This window comes from Kryptolebias marmoratus, linkage group LG10 (assembly GCF_001649575.2).
Source record: "Kryptolebias marmoratus isolate JLee-2015 linkage group LG10, ASM164957v2, whole genome shotgun sequence".
Lineage (NCBI taxonomy): Eukaryota > Metazoa > Chordata > Actinopteri > Cyprinodontiformes > Rivulidae > Kryptolebias > Kryptolebias marmoratus.
Genome location: NC_051439.1, coordinates 20,943,403 through 20,960,439, shown reverse-complemented (window position 1 = coordinate 20,960,439; position 17,037 = coordinate 20,943,403). Strand labels below are relative to the sequence as shown.

The 17,037-nt window shown below is 38.7% G+C and overlaps 1 protein-coding gene across 4 annotated transcripts in view; it reads left to right on the top strand.

Annotated features, from left to right (window-relative positions):
• nrxn3a (neurexin 3a) overlaps positions 1–12,979 on the top strand; it is a 140,292-nt gene extending 127,313 nt beyond the window's left edge. For 2 of the 4 annotated variants that reach the window (XM_037977845.1, XM_037977848.1), the window contains 2 exons: positions 856–937; positions 11,291–12,979. In XM_037977845.1, the coding sequence (XP_037833773.1) occupies positions 856–937; positions 11,291–11,595 (387 nt within the window). In that variant the 3' untranslated portion in view covers positions 11,596–12,979. Of the gene's footprint in view, positions 1–855; positions 947–11,290 lie in introns of all 4 variants that reach the window. The other 2 variants (XM_037977847.1, XM_037977846.1) reach the window with 2 other exon arrangements.
• Positions 12,980–17,037: the final 4,058 nt, after the last annotated feature.

The following is a 17,037-nucleotide window of genomic DNA, read 5'->3' as shown; positions in this document are numbered from 1 at the left end:
GTTTCTCGGCTGGCCTGTGAACGCCTTGGGATTCCCCCGGAGGAGCTGGCCCAAGTGGCTGGGGAGAGGGAAGTCTGGGTCTCCCTACTTAGGCTGCTGCCCCCGCGACCCGACCCCGGATAAGCGGAAGAGAATGGATGGATGGATGGATGGATGGATGTGACTGAATCAGGAATAGTGTGCTATGACTTTCAGTAGCAGTACTCTAAAGCTTCAGTTTCAAAATAAAGCTCTTCAAAGTAAGAGTCTGGGTCCTTCCTAGGTTACATTGTTACAAAGCTAAGCCCCAAATTACTAAAGGCCTTCAAAGGGAAAAGTTCATATATGTTGGAGCTTCAGGCACCTTCAAAGGTTCTCCAGAACTTTTCTAGTTTAGTTCATTCAAGAAGGAAATCAAGAGGACATTCTACCTGCTACAATAGACCCTCATCTCCAGCCTAAACTACTACATGTTCCTACATGATGGTTATTTGTTATAACCTAGCTTAGTTGAGAGATAAAAAAAAAAATGTCTAAAAACAGTAAACCCTAAGTCAGGGGTGTCCAATCCTGGTCCTTGAGGGCCACCATCCTGCAGGTTTTCCTTGTTCCTCTGCTCCAACACACCTGATCTGAATCAATGGGTGATTAACAGGCTTCTGCAGAACATGAAGAGGTGATTTAACCTCTGAATCAGGTGTGTTGGAGCGGAGAAACAAGGAAAACATGCAGGATGGTGGCCCTGAGGACCAGGATTGGACACCTCTGCCCTAAGTTAAGAACCTTTAGGGTAAACAGTGTCTGAGCATCATACCTTATTTCTGTGTCCTCTCTGTTTCCCGTGATGTTTGATGACCTCCCTTCTGCCAAAAAAAGCACCCAACAGAAGAAATTGCGTCCTCTGCGGAGTGTTCGAGCGACGACGAAGACCAGGAGGAGTGCGAACCGACCCGTACAGGTGGGCTAGGTCAGTTTGCATTCGCTTGCTTTCTTTGTGCTCTCACTCATCTGCAGCAGAGGATCGAAGCATCCTCAAAGCATCACACCCCCATGGTTAGACAAAGTGTAACTTCATAAAAACAGCCAGTGTGGGAAGGAGGGAAACTGAGGAAAACTGGACTTTTCAATGCAAGTAGAAAAAAAAAAAAGATGGACAAGCTTGATTGAAAGTTGTTAGCTAGCAGCAGAGAAGCTCTGATATCATGAGCTACACTTGCACATGGGGTTTTTAAAAGTGGTTAACATGGTTACCAGGACACATACAAATGTTGGCAGCTGAGAGGAACAAGGAAGGCTGAAAATTTTTAACCCAAATGTGCCAAATTTGTATGAAGGTGAACCATGTTCTCTGCGCCGATGCTGCTAAATGTTTTACATCACGTTCCAGGTCATTGCTCCTGCAGCTCGCTGCTCTTCTGAGTTTCACTTTATAACAGATTTTTTGTTGTTGTTGTTTTTAGAAATAATGAATACTGTCTTTAGATTACATCCGAGTCTTTTCTGTTGTCATTTGTGTTTTGTTTTTCCCCATTTAGAGGCTTGAACTGGTGATAGAGAGCAGATATCATTGAATTTCTGTGTACAGTTGTTTTTTTTTTCCTTTGGGTCATATTTTTGCTTGTTTATTAGATGTTTTTGTTATTCTGTCCTCTTTTTTGTATCCAAATATGAAAAATTTAAAATGTGATCACTTTAGATAATCAATTTGAAAGAATTTGGGAATTTCCCTATTTCGTTATCAACTTTAAACGTACATGAGTGATCGTTTCTGAATGCGTTTTCATATTTTTAGTTTTAATTTTAAAACTAAATGCAAATATCAACCTAATTGATGAGTTTACTGAATTTAAAGTAGAGATGCTGTGTGAGAATAACATCAAAAATATTAAATAAACCAGATTTAAAACCATTTGAGTAAACTCAAAGATCTTTGAATGTGATTTTTTTAATAAATAAAATGACCTCTAAAAATGACACAAGTGTGTTTTCATCATGTGAAATTTTCCTAATCTATAAAATGAAGATTATAGTTTCTGTTTCATTCTGCTGATTTGCTCATCCTGAAGTCATTCCCAAATTTTTTCAGAGAGAATGTGAAATCTTGTCGTGTAAATGGGTTTCAAACGGTGCTGTTCAGCCTGAGATTCATGGGGATTTGTGAAGAAAGACAGAGACAGGGCCCCAGTCATCCAGTCATGTGTTTACACAGAAATTCACATCATTCTAACCCTAACATCATTTTGATTAAAAGCTGCATGCTTTGAGTTCTTTAGATTTCTTTTAAGTCAATGCTATTTCCTGGTGTTTTGTTGTTTTCTATAGTTTTGTTGCCAAGATAATCATTCCCGCCTGTTTGATAATTTTCCCAAAATGCGTTCCTGTATTTTGGTCTCGTCATCTGTGGCATGACGTTTCTGTGGGCGATGACTGTTTCCTGACATCTTCTGAGCTTTGAACCCTGCAGTTTGGGGGAGCGTTCGCTTTTGCAGTCAAAAAGATTTTCATGCCATTTTTTTTTTTGTTAATCTGTTCACCCAGACTAGTTAAAGATCCAGCCTGTCCACTGATTCAGGCTCTGTTTTCTGCAGACTTCCTTCAAAAAGTTGATCGGCTTTTAAACATGTTTTTGTAAATGGCATGAAAATGATTTTTGCCACAGCTTCTTATTCTTTTTTTTAAGAAGTCATCATTATGTTTGGATGGATTTCTAATTTTATTGCATGATTTTTAAAGTTTCTTTAACACCATGTATCACTCATCCACCTTTTTCTTTTTTTATCTGCATTTGTGTTGAAGTTGTAAGCCATTTTTTTGCGGTCGCAACGTCATCAAATCGCCTGGTTTACCTCCCCCTCACTTTTTATTTGTAAGTAGGGCTGTCTGGTTTGTTTGGAGAAGTTCTCAAGTGATTCTGTTCTCTGTTGTAAATCTTTCTGTCCTTCTTTTCTTTCAGTTAATTTCATAAGATGGCAACTAAAATGGATTTTTAGATTCATACACTGCACATTTAGAGAGATAACATAAGGAAAATTTGACCTATTTTTCAAAATTTAATAAAATAACCACAATACCAGTAAATAAAAACTCTAATCTTTTCCCCTGTTATCTAGTTTTGATCCTACAAACTGTCAGCATCATTCAGAAATAATAAATAAACATTAAATAAAACCTCCCTCTGTTTCTGGAGGAAAACAACAAACGCAGGGGTCCCTCAAGGATGTGTACTCGGTCCTTTGGTCTTTGACACATGACTGCTTCTAGCTTCTAAATTTAGCAGAAACCAGCTCAATAGAGTTGCTGATGGCACAACAATACTGGTGGGACACATCTTTAATCCGTAATTATTGATGTAGAGAGGATTTGGGGGTGTCCACATCATTGTGGACGTCTCCTGGCCAAATATGCTCAGCAGAGGATGCACTTCAGGAGACTGAAGTGTGTGAAAATTCACTGTGCCATTCTCATCACCCTTTGCCAGGGCGCTATTGAGAGCATCTTAACCAGCTGCATAACTTCCTGGTGTGGCAATCGTGTGAACAGGAGACCCTGCAACATGTGGTGAAAATGGCTGAGACTCATCAGGGTCTCACTTCCCTTCTTAAAGTTCAATTTTAAGGCAAGATACAAGAAAAAACAGTCATCAGTATTGTGGAAAAATCCTCATAAGCCCAAAAAGCTGTTTAACCTCCTGTCATCTGGAAGAAAAAAGCTGTTCTCTGTCAAAAACGACTAGAATGTGCAACATCTGATTTTCCTCAGGCGATAAGGACGCTGAATCTCCTCTAACATTGAAATGACCAAAAAAATATCTTAAACTTTACCTTTTTCTTGTTCAAAATTTATGTAAAACCAATAAAACATTTTAGCTGGAATCATGTAGGAATGTGTCAACTTTAAAGGAACAAAAACTGTTAACAACACTGTTTTCTTTGATCCAGATGTTGCAAAAATAGAATCAAAATAAAGAGCATACATGAAAAAAAACTTGTAACTACATGGCCCCAGAACCAAGAGGGTAATAAAAAATTCACCCAGAGAAATCTGAAATATGACTTTGTAAGTATCAGGGAGATTTATGTGTGAAAGTTTTAAATTCTTAATTTGGTCAGGTGGATTGTGGGTTTTATCTTAAAAAATATTTTTCTTAATTCAGCTGAAAACTGAGGTTTTTTAAAAGAAAAATCTTGGAACAGTTAATTTTTTTGCACAAAAATAAGGGTTTAAATAACCTTAAGGACAGTTAAAACCTGAAAACAACTATTTTTATACTAAAATTATTTTTACTTTTTACATCTGTGCCATCTTATGAAATTCTTTCTTATTGATTTCACTCTACATGGAAAACAACATGTAGAAAATGTATTTACTCATGTCCAAAATGATTGCAGATTTAAAGCTGGTATCCTTAACATTTTCCTTGCAGTAAAGTTTTACATCTATACTTTCAGAGGTACAACTTCAGTAAAATATCCAAACCAAAATGTTTGGCACATTGTGTTAGAGTTTCTGGCAGTTCAGATTTCCACCAATGTTATCCGGAACCTTGAGCACTGTCTTTAAATAATAATAATAAAGTAATAAAGGGTACATTTTTAGCAATATTTTTACTCATTTTTGACATTTTTGTCAACCTTTTCCAGTGCAGGATTTAATAAACATACACTAAAAGTCAGCAGATGGAAGGATACCTTTCTGGTGTCCTGGTGCATTTGTTCTCAGCGTGATATCCTCCTCTCATTTTTTACAAATGCAGATGTGTATTTATGGTGTTTTGAGATACGAGGCTGTCAGAAAATAGTTTGGACAGATTTGTTGGTACCCTTAAAGAAACTATTAATTTTGCATTATAGCCATGTTTCAAACTAAGTGTTTTACCCTAACTGGTATCACAGGAGCGTTCAAAAAAGGTTAAAAAACAAAAACAACTGGACTTCTATTCGGTCGTTGAAGACGTTTCACTTCTCATCCGAGGAGCTTTCTCAACTCAGATATAGAGAGTGTGGAGTTCTGAGTTGAGAAAGCTCCTCGGATGAGAAGCGAAATGTCTTCAACTGCAGAATAGAAGTCCAGTTGTTTTTGTTTTTTAACCTTTTTTGAATTTACCATGGCCTGGATGACTGAGAATCAACACCAGCTTATCACAGGAGCCTTCAAACCTTTCATCAGCCTTTCAGCTTATTTAAAATGAACTATTTAGTTTGGTTGTGTTCATCAAACTGAACATGGAGCACAGAAGGCGAAGGCCAGAGCTGAAGAAAAAGCTTCAAGACCATTTCCAAGCAGCTTCATGTTCCTTTGACTACAGCTGCCAATATTATTAAACAATATAAAGATTAACGGGACTGCAGCCAACTTGCCAAGATGTAGATGCAAGAGGAAATGCGACCCCAGGTTGACCGATGGTGAACTTGGAAAAGTAGAGCCAAGGAAACTATTCAAGCTGAATTCCAAGGTCAAGGTATGTCCCTTTCTGATGGCGCCATTTGTCATATTTTAAACTTTCCATAGAAGAACCAGGAGGCTCCACTGCTGACAGAAAAACACAAAAAAGTCAAACAGGAATTTGTCAAAACGCATGACAAGAGAAGTTTATGAGACCGAGAAGACAAAACTGGAGCGTTTTGGCTCCAAGTTACAATTTTTTATTAATATTCTGAAAGGGTACCAACAAATAACAGGAGCACAACATGAACAGTACACACTTGTCATATCTGCCACAACGCTTAAACTTTTACTTGCACTTCCTTTTCTTCGGATCTTGACTCATGTAAAAAGAATTTCAAAAGACGTGAGAAAATCCAAGTGTTCCAGAACCATGAATTCCTCAGCTTACATAACCTGGAAGTTTTTATCACCTTTGCATCACCACATTCTTTGATTGCTCAGATAATGAGTTGCAACTTGTTTTGGATATCAGCTTTACCTCTGACTCAGTCACATTAAACCTATAAAAAAGGAAATGTGTATTATTTCAGTATTAGATCATTAGGAACAGATGTTTTGTGTTTTCTTTTTGCTCCTCTTCCCCACTCAGTTGATGTGAAGCTCTGTGTCCCAATTGCATAATACTGAACATACTAACTTTGATACACTTTTTGTTGATTTTTCCAACATATCAGTTTGCATATTTGAGCTGAAATCAGTTTTTCCGTGTCACAGTTCATTGGAAAGCAGAAATAAAGCCATTCACAGTTGCACACGTTGCATCACAACGCAGTTCTGTGCCAGAACATGCTGTTACATCAACTGCTTATTTGTTTTATGGGATTGGGACACAGTGTCCGTCTCTTGCTCTCCTCACATTGGTCAGTCCTACCAGTTTGCTGTGTTGTTTCTTTTCTACTTTCCCTAAATGCAACTTACTTTAAGCATGCATCAACATCCTGCAGTTCGACTAAAACAAAGCAAATGATAATAGTGATAACCCATTCTCAGCCAGTACCGTCTCCCTCTGATGTACACCCAGACTGCACGGCCGGCTCATGTTTAAAGACTAACATTACAGGGAGCACATGAGAGAGGAGCCCGTCCTCCAGTCGAGTGCCTCTCCCATCGGTGTCTGTTTTCTATTGTGTGCATCTGGTTGTAGTGTGTGCAAAATTTTAAATGGCTTTGTTCCTTCATCTTAACATTTTTCATTTGATAGCTCAAACTGGTCATGTTTTTTAACCCAGTTGATTGCTGGCATTTTGGTTCTGATTATGTTTTTGGGCATATATGTTTTCTTTTTTTCCCCCTTCAGATAATACCTAAATCTCAGTGTGAAAGATTTTTCCTATATTTTGACTTTTTCTGGATTTGGAACTCCTTCAGTGTCTAACTTGTGTGTTTCCCAGCAAACACTGATCTAAATTAAATAAAATGCAAAAACAAAAACCTTCATTTAAGATATTTTTTTGTTTGCTTGTTTACTTTTTGTTAACCACTGCAAAAAACCCACAAGCTAGGATTTGAAGCAGTTCCAGATCCACTTATCACATGACAATTTTAGGATTCTTAAAACCTATTTTGACAAACTTTTTACTATTTTGACTGTAAGAACAATACAAACTGAATTGCATGGCTAAGAAGTTGCAGTTTAGGGTTTGTAAGACATGTCAGTGTTAGAGTTCTTCTGTTCTTTTCTGTAGATGGGCATGTATATTGCTCATTGTTTGTATATCCCCATCCCTTCCTTACAGCCCAAAACTTTAATGCCGCCCGACCGCTTCGTACTGCCTTTACATGGACATGGCAACTGACTTACACTGTCACCCTCATCATCCTCATTTCCTCTGTAGTATGTTCATAGATCCAACCCCTTCTTCACCTCCTCCCTCGTCTTTAGAAATATTGAAATATAAAGTCATTCATCCATTCTACACTAAAGAGCAAATTAAGCAAAAACTGCAACATGGATAGAATTTAGGCATCACTGAAGTCTCTTGCTATGGAAAAAATGCAGATTTTTTAGTAAAGAAAAGACAAACTAATTTACAAGGAAAGAAACAAAACTTAAAAAACAGAATTATGGTGTTTATTTTTTATGTTATGTGGTGTGGATGTATGTGCTGTTGCCTCCCTGTACCGTCATGTTTTAAGATAGAACTCATTCTACAGTGGATAAAAATGATCTTTAACGGTACCAAGTGACTATCCAACATTCTTACACAGCTTTTCCTTTGTAAATTCTTTTCCTCTTGCCTAAATCATGCGGGCAATTTGTTGATGTAAGTTGACAACACACACTATGCATGTTCTGACTCTGACTCTGAACTGATTGTTAAAGATGCAGTTTGTAGAATGTGACACATGGAACATCTCAAAACAAAAAGGTTGATTTGTGAGCATCAGTGGTCTCTATCCTGGTCCTCAGGGCCTCCATCCTGCAGGTTTTCCTTGTTTCTCTGCTCCAACACACCTGATTTGAATCAATGGGTGATTAAGAGGCTTCTGCAGAACATGAAGAGGTGATTTAACCTCTGAATCAGGTGTGTTGGAGCAGAGAAACAAGTAAAACATGCAGAATGGTGGCCCTGAGGACCAGGGTTGGAGACCCCTGATCTAGGGTGACCAGATTATGTTCCGCTTTGGGTAGGAATGCACAGCCTTTTTGACTTTTTCCTCATTCCACAAACTGAGATAGCGTTCCACACGCTGATTGGCTTTTAAATGTCAACACTGCATTGATATAAGTGTGATGGCTGTGCAGAAAGTGGTGTCGTAAAAAGGAAAGTAAACTCTCATTGTCTTTGCTGCTTCTAGCTCTGCCTAATGGAAATTTAAAGAAACTCCATATCTGTAGCTTGTAATGGAAATGATAAAGAAGAAAATGTTTTTTATTCTGAAAGCATAAAGGCCAAGACTGGTGACATATGCCCCTTTTCCACGGGCTCTAAAAGTCCCAGCTCCACTCTACTCAGCTTGCTTTGCACGCGTTTCCACCGGCCTTTTTTTGAGGCCAGTCCCTGCTTTTTCAGTCCCTGCTTCGGAGCAGGGCCAGCCGGGCCGGCTCTGCTTTCGTTGGTGATGCAAGCTTAGCTCCTGTTCACTCATTGGTCGTGGGTGTGACCAGATGCAAGCATAAAGAGCGAAGGTAGGAATATAAACAACAGCGTTAGCTTACCCTGCGACGTTTAGCCTCCTGTCCCCCAGATGAAGGCCTGTAAAGCCTGAAATCTTCGGCGGATAACAGCTGTCCTACTCCGCGCAACAATCGCAGCATCCAGAGCATTTCTTCCACTGCGCCTCTCTTCCTGAAGGCTCAGGAGAATCCCCATAAGTTTAAAAAACAGCAACAACACAGGGCCAATGTTGTCCATAGCGCTTCCGTTGTCTCCACAAATGACGCCAAGTGACACCAAGTTTCGGTAGCGCACATTTACCCCCCGACCCCCACAACACAAGGAGGCGTTCCTCTGCTACCGACCAAACTGGCCGGTGGAAACGCAATGCATTTTTTATAGAGCCGGGCCGAGTAGAGCGGGGCTTCTGAAATAGAGCCAGTGGAAAAGGGGCAATAGATTGATGAATTTATTGACGTATGAAAAGCACTTCTTCATTAAGGGCTTGGTGAGTTAATAGTAAAAATTTGAAAGTAACCCTAAACTTATCAGGCAGCCAATATAGGGAGGTCAACGCAGGAGAAATATGGTTTCACCGTCTAAAACAACCAGTGACCATCTTTGCTGCCTTTAGCTCTGCCTAACAACAAATCTGAAGAAGCTACGCTACATTCGTTTGGAGTGTAGTGTGTAATATATGGGGCCCTGATCCTAGTTTTTAATACCTGGTTGGGGATGTTTTGGTGCTGAAGAACACAGGCCTGGCTGGAATTATTGTGATGGACTCAAAACTATTCACTTAAATTTTATGGGTCCTGACTGATTTTTGATTTGGAGCTGGTCACCCTACAGCTATGTCCCACCAAAGTCTCCAAATTTGTTGGCGCTACGTTTCCTGAAAGTTTGCAAACTGCATCTTTGATCAACATTTGATCATGTAGAAACTGAAAGAAAAGATCTTTGTTCGGTCATGATTCGTGTGCTTGTGAAGGGTAGTTTGTGTGTTTTGTGTTTGGTGATAATTTGCATGAATGACTCTTAATGCGGATACTTTTCATGTTAATGAGTTTGTAGCCTCTTGAACGTCCACTCCAGTGAAAATAATTGAATCTATAAAATACAAGTTAAACCAATTTTTCCTGGTGGCAGAGCTGCTTTTGTGACAGAACATAAAGAACTTCTTACAGCACAATAGAGTCTATTTTGTTGTATAATTAGTCTCCCATGATGTGGGATCCTTTTGTCATAATTACATGAGTCTCATTAATTAAGACAGTGCAAACTTGGTCTTAATTTGTTTCTATTAAATATGGTGAATTGGGTGACTGAAAAGGTTTATTTGAACAAATAAATGATCAATTAAGAGCCACAGAGTTTATGGGAGTGAATTCACAAAACTTAAACATTGCTAGACTAAATATTGACTCTATAATAATACTTTTAGGTGCTAATTTATTTTATTAAAACTCATTTTTTTCTATTTATTTCTGCTTTAACATAATTTTCACTTATTTACATCTTAAGCACTAATGAAAAGTTCAGCTCTGCATCTGGGAACTATTTGTTGAGCTAAAACCTTGTTTTTATTGTTTTAAAACAGAACATGGAGCCATTATCAGAGAGATAATGCTGTTGGTGTCATTTTTTTAATACATAATAATGGAAATTATTAAGTGGTTTTTCTTGAAAAAATATTGGTTTTTGCATCAGCATGATAGCTAAGCTTTGCTGTTTTCTGTATCATTTGCTCTTGACTGATCTGATTAATTAATATTTTAAGCTAATTAAAAGTCTAATCAATCAATCAAATTTTATTTGTATAGCACTTTTCAGCAGCAAGGCATTTCAAGGTGCTTTACATAATTAAAAAAAACAAAAAAAACAAAAACAAAAATGAAATAAAATAAAAACAGCATGTAATCTTAAATGTAACTAATTAGTTATACCTAAACCTATCTATGTTTCCAAATAAACTAAACCAACCAGTAAGTAAAAGAGAGACTGAATAAATTTCTCTTCTCTTTTGGCTCCCTGCTCACCTCTTAAGCCTTTTTTGTTTTAGATTGATGTCACAGATTTATATTAAACTGAGTGTAGTTGGTGCCTGTTTTCTATGTTTGTTTGTTTTTTATCAAAGTTCATAAACCAAAGAGTTTCCTTTTATTGTTACCACATGTTTTCTGTCCACCTCCAGGAGCTGAGTTAGTCATCAGATCCATTAGCACACCCCTCTGTAGCTCCTTGTGCACCCTTCATTCCCACTCCCTCAACCCACCACCCACTCCTCACCATTATTGAGACCACCAAAGAGTCCTTGTCCAAGGCCACTGAGGCGGGGGTACCTTGCTTGTCGGACCGAGGCAGCGATGATTGTGATGATGATGGCTTGGTGATGTCGGGGTTTGGCTCTGGGAAAGCGTTGAAGTCCACCCCCACTGACGATGAAGAGTTTTACTCAACCTTGCCTACATCACGCTTTCAAGGTGACTACAAAGCAAATGCACCCAGGACTTTTAGCCCTGACAAACCCTTCCATCTTCAGACGCAGTAGGACTACCAACATCCCAGTAACCGCCGACCAGAGCCGCACCACTCCCACCTCTGCCTCCACCGCAAACCTCCGCAAATCTCCGGCAAAACAAATACCCGCAAGCTAAAACCCCAGCCCAACCTAATGTTGCTTCCATTGCCCACATCCTTTGAGGTAGACAGCACCGAGCTGAGGGGCCCATTAATAATCTCCCCAATGTTCCATAATATACCCACAGCACTCCCCACAGAGCCAGGCGTCAGGCGAGTCCCAGGGCCCTCGGAGGTGGTCCGTGAATCTAGCAGCACCACTGGGATGGTCATCGGAATAGTGGCGGCCGCAGCCCTGTGCATCCTCATTCTTCTGTACGCCATGTATAAGTACAGGAACAGGGATGAAGGCTCCTACCAGGTGGACGAGAGCCGGAACTACATAACCAACTCAGCTGTGCAGAGCAATGGCGCTGTGATGAAGGACAAACAACAGAGCCTGAAAAGCAGCAACAAGAGACAGAAAAACAAGGATAAGGAGTATTATGTGTGACTGTGAGACTTATCAGAGCGAAGACAGAAGGTACTAAGAGAACTTTTATTATCAGTTTCCTTGTGAGGAGCTGTGACAAATGATGGTATAACATGGAACTTGAATAATCCTATACTGTGCTGAGTAGTTGAACTGATGATATGTACTGTAACATAAAGCACACTTAATATTAAGCAAAAAGCTTAATGACAAGGTTAAATAGCAACTTTAGAAACCTTACACTTTTATCTGGTCAGAGACGTTGTCAGTATAGAAATATTTCACGGCATCATTCTCCTAAGTGACTTTTAGAGCGACGTGATCCTTGGCATTAAACAATTTTTTTGTGAAATTGTTAATTACAAAAGGCTCATTATCTTATACATTTCCAGCATGTAAGCAACAAGCAGTGCTTAACGAGAGGGGGGGTCAGACACACAATGGTTGTAAAAGTACAAAAGACTCTTGTATCAAAATATTACAAATTTTTATGGTTTATAAATAATATAAGTGTGGTGTCTTACTTATTTTGCTTAAAGCAAAAGAAAAAAAGGCAAAAAGAACAGAAAGACAACTATTTCTGTGTATAAAAAAATGAATCCAAGTGAGCCAATTGCCAAGGGCAGACCTCATACCATCTGTTTGCTCTGGCATCTAATTCACCACAATTATTTTCATTGTCTGACGGACACAGTGACTCTCTTTGTGGAAAGAATTTGCCGGTTCTCTTGGTAAGAAGCGCCTGATTGTAAAATGCATGCCATCCTGATTCCACAGTAAGGTACAGTACAGTAAAAGTCCAGTATAGAGTGTTCGACTTGGATCGTGCAAAAACACTTCTTCATCTTCAGATCAGGACTTCTTGAACCCCTCAAAAACGTGTTACAGAAAACGGTCTATTATCGCTGCACAGCCAGTGGTGGTTTTATCTCATTTGCAGAAAAGTGTGTGTTGGTTCATTGCCTATCATTCTCTTTTTCTATGGAGGTGTTAGGAAGAAGACAAATGCAGTACTACAACACTGTTAACAAATGTGTATACAGAAATAAACCAGATGTTGAAAGTGTGAATTCTATCTGCTGTCACAGTCAACTGTGTCAAAAAATGATAAATTTGTTTACATATTTTATTACATGCTATCTGTTGTACTTTGTAGGTAGTAAATTGTACATATATCATGACAGTTGTCATTTTTAGTACCTCTATTGTACAGACTGAAGATATGATTTATCAACAAAATCTATTAACTGTTAATTTACATGAAGAAAGACTTTAACCAGACTGTGCAGAATCATATTGATATTCATAAAGAATAACAATGTATTGTTAGCCTAGAAATCTACACAGATGTTTCTAAAGTTGCATGAATATTTAACTACAAATACAAGGTGCCCTTTCTTCTCTACCATGGCGTTTTTGTCCTGGGGTACGCTGATTTCTCTTTTTCTTTGTTTGCACTTTTTACAGGGAGACAGAGCACACAGTAAAAATTATTATAACAAGAGAAGAGGAAATATTCTATCAAAGTATGAGAAATCATGTTTTTAAAAGGGCCGATCACCTCAAGTCATTAGCGTCACCTCTTTGTTTTGATAAGTTATGTTTCCATTATCTGCCTTTGCTACTAAAGAGGTGGAGACAGTTTCTTAGAAATCATATTTTGTGTTACAGTTGTTACTTTTCATAACTTTTTTTCATCAGTTTGATAAATAAAAAAAAACTTTGTTTTGTTTTTTTTTTCCTCTGAAATCATTTTGTGCTCACTGGGGTAATTCCAATCTTGTGGTAATTTTTTGAAAAAGACACTTGTTTTGTTTTTGTTTTTTTATCATAAAAAATGGCTGTTATTGAAATGTTAGAAATAACAACATTATCTTACAGCAAAGTGTAAAAAAAAACCCCACTAGATTCAAATCACTGAATCTATGCATCTGGAAACAAACTACTGACAACTGCCAAGTGTAAATTAAGGCCCTTTAAAGCAAATATTTCTTTGTTATTATTGGGCTCCTAGGAAAAAAACAAAAGTCCCATCACTACAACAACACAACATGAGAATTCCAGTTTGTTTCCAGGCTTTGGACCGTTTTGCTCTGCTTAGCAACAACAGCAGGATCTCAGTGGGCTGTGACTGTTGGGACCACTTGGTGACTCAGAATTAGGAGAGAACTGTTGCTAAATTCTAAGAGGCGGACAGTTTTTGAGAATTACAGATGTTTTGGTGCTCGTTGTTTCATTGCACACTTCATACCCGCCTCGGCCCACTTTGTTCTCACCCTGGCAGGCACCTTGAATGATTCCTGTACACCTGTCAAAGTACAGCTGTAGTCCCTAAAACCCAAACTGAGAAGACTTTGGGACTGGTTTGAGACACCTGTGAGAACTCTGACTGTTTTGAGAGAACATTTGTTGCACAAATTAGGCTGCAGGCCTCTTATGTAGGAAGATTGAGGGGTATATGTCAACTCACCCCACCAGGGGATGATAACACTTTTAGATCTATATCATGGGTCTCCAATCCTGGTCCTCAGGGCCACCATCCTGCAGGTTTTCCTTGTTTCTCTGCTCCAACACACCTGATTTGAATCAATGGGTGATTAACAGGCTTCTGCAGAACATGAAGAGGTGAATTAATCACTGAATCAGGTGTGTTGGAGCAGAGAAACAAGTAAAACCTGCAGGATGGTGGCTCTCCAGGACCAGGATTGGACACCTCTGATGATGACTAACTGCTCTTTTTTCCATTGTATCTAATATACTATAGATATAGATATATATATATAATGTATATAACCTTAATCATAATGTAAACAAAACAATTAATATTAATGATATCATTATATTGTTAAATGTAACTTAAACATTTACTTTGCAAAAAAAAAAAACTCTTGATTGACTTGACATGTTGTGGGTTGGTCAGGTGCAGTGAGCCGAATGTTTGGAGACATTTTGGAGACTTCTTTGCCAATGTTGTTCACCAAGAAGCTGCTAACAGCCACAGCCCAGAGAGATTCTGACTTTAAGGTGACTCCTCAACAGCTTTTCATTTGGTAATACTTCTAGCTTTTATGCAGCAGACATCATCAAACAGCATTTATATTAGGTTTGTAATTATTGTGTTGGTGAGTTTCTAAACTTTGTCTTTATGAAGGAAGTCTCTTCATCTGAACCTGCGGGTAAGTACCACTTTCCACCTTGACAGAGGGTCAGCCCGTGAGCTGAGAGTGACAGCAGAGATGCTGAAGACCATAACGTTGAAAACGCTGCAGCTCTCTGCGGCTGCACGGTGGTGTGGTGGTTTCAGAGCAAGGAGGTCTCCACAAAACAAGAAATCTCTGCTGCGTGGAGTTTGTCTGTTCTCGTTATGCATGTGTGGGTTTTTCTGTTTTCTCCCAGTCCTAAAACATGCAGGTTGGGTTAACTGGTCATTCCATATGAACCTTGGGTGTGTGTGCACACGTGGTTGTTTGTGTCTGCGATGAGCTGGTAACCTGTTCGCGGTGTACCTGGCCTTTTGCTTTTTAACCGCTGGGATAAACTCTGGTCTTACCCAGACTCTGACCAGGAAAAATCTGGTTCAGAAAAGCAGGAAAGGTGCTGGAGCTTCAATCTTAGACGGAGCTTCTTGTTTTGAAAAATAAAATTATTGTAAAAATTGACAAAATAATTAATGACAATGCAAAATTGTTTAAAATGATTTTACCAATTTACAAGTTAAAATTGATCCATCGGTCCTGCCATACCTTTGAATACCTGTTTTTGGCATTTCTCCATTTGGCATGACGTTTTCCTAAATATAAAAAATAAATTCCTAAACCTAACCAGGTAGTTAACAATAACATACCAATCGCTGTAATTTAAAACAAAATTAAAAGGAAAAAAGTACCATCTCAAACATGAGACAGTTCTAAAGATTAATCAATATAAATCAGAAATCTGAATTGGTCAAATGTACAATAAACAGGTTAATAACCCTTTTTTCTCACTGATGTTTTGCAGTAAATTCTGCACAGATTGATGGCAGCATTATCACATTAACGTCTGAGTAAAACTCGAGAGTAGGTCTGTTTTATTACCACAGCATCAACCAGATGCCCTGCTCACATCTCAGTGGTCTGATCCTCACTGACAGTTTATAAAAAGAAATGAACATGAAACAAAAATCTGTAAAACATTAAGTTCAGTGGAAGCTGAACAGATCTGAACTCTTCTAAAACATCGCTGTGAATTCCTGAATGCTTCTCAGCTGTAACATAGATCTTTTGTGTGTCGTTTCATTGCTCTGCTCTGATAGACTTTGATTTGTGTTTTTGGATGTTTTTGATTAGCAGCTCACACATCAGTTTGTTTCTTGTCATGATGTTAAGGTTTTGGATTTGAAAGTTTACACCTGTTTAGTTTTTATAAATGTAATTACATTTAGAGCCGTAGTGTCCAGTCCTGGTCCTCAGGGCCACCATCCTGCATGTTTTCCTTGTTTCTCTGCTCCAACACACCTGATTTGAATCAATGGGTGATTAACAGGCTTCTGCAGAACATGAAGAGGTGATTTAACCTCTGAATCAGGTGTGTTGGAGCAGAGGAACAGGTAAAACATGCAGGATGGTGGCCCTGAGGACCAGGATTGGAGACCCCTACTCTTCACTCCTTCAGCACACTTGATTAACAAGCTTTTGCAGAAACTGAATCACGCTGAAAACGTAATTCAACCTTTGAATCAGGTGTGTTGGAGCAGGGAAACAACTAAAACATGCAGGATAGTGACCCTCAAAGACTAGGGCTGGGTTAGAATTATTTTGGATCTTTTTTTTATTATTTTATGCTTACCCTGGAGAAATCCTCAATTGTCATTGCTTCCAGCTTCCTCGCCCACCTGCCATCTGTCTGTCGTTTGTAATCAGCACACCTGTTTTCCTTAAGATGACACCTTCCCCGGTACTTAAACTCACCGATGTTTTTCAGCTCACTGTCAGATCCTCTTGCTTCCTTATTGTTCATTTGTTTGAGGAAGCTTTTAGTTTTCAGATTTCTGTCAGTAATTGTGTGAGACAGAAATAACATTAAGGTTGTGAGATAATAATCTTTGTAGTACTACTAACAGTTTCAACACAGGGAAGGAAAGAGATGAACTTTAAGAGTCGTTAGCAGCTTGTTTTTAAGACTCATGATGAATCTGAAGGACGGTGAAGACAGACAGGATCACATCAGAGAGTAACTTGTTTACTTTTTGTCCAAACTGATCTATGAAGGTACCAGAACTCGTTAATTAAAGGACTGTGTTTTCCATTACATCCATTGGAAGCCATAAAAACAAGGGAACAGTATTTATCTTTTGTTTTACTGGATAAAATGAAATGCAGACATGGCACGCAGCTGAGAACAGCAGGCAGGAATACTGTTTTAAATATTCGGCACATTTGCGTGTGGAGATTTTGATTATTTGCATCTGTGTACTTAAAAAAA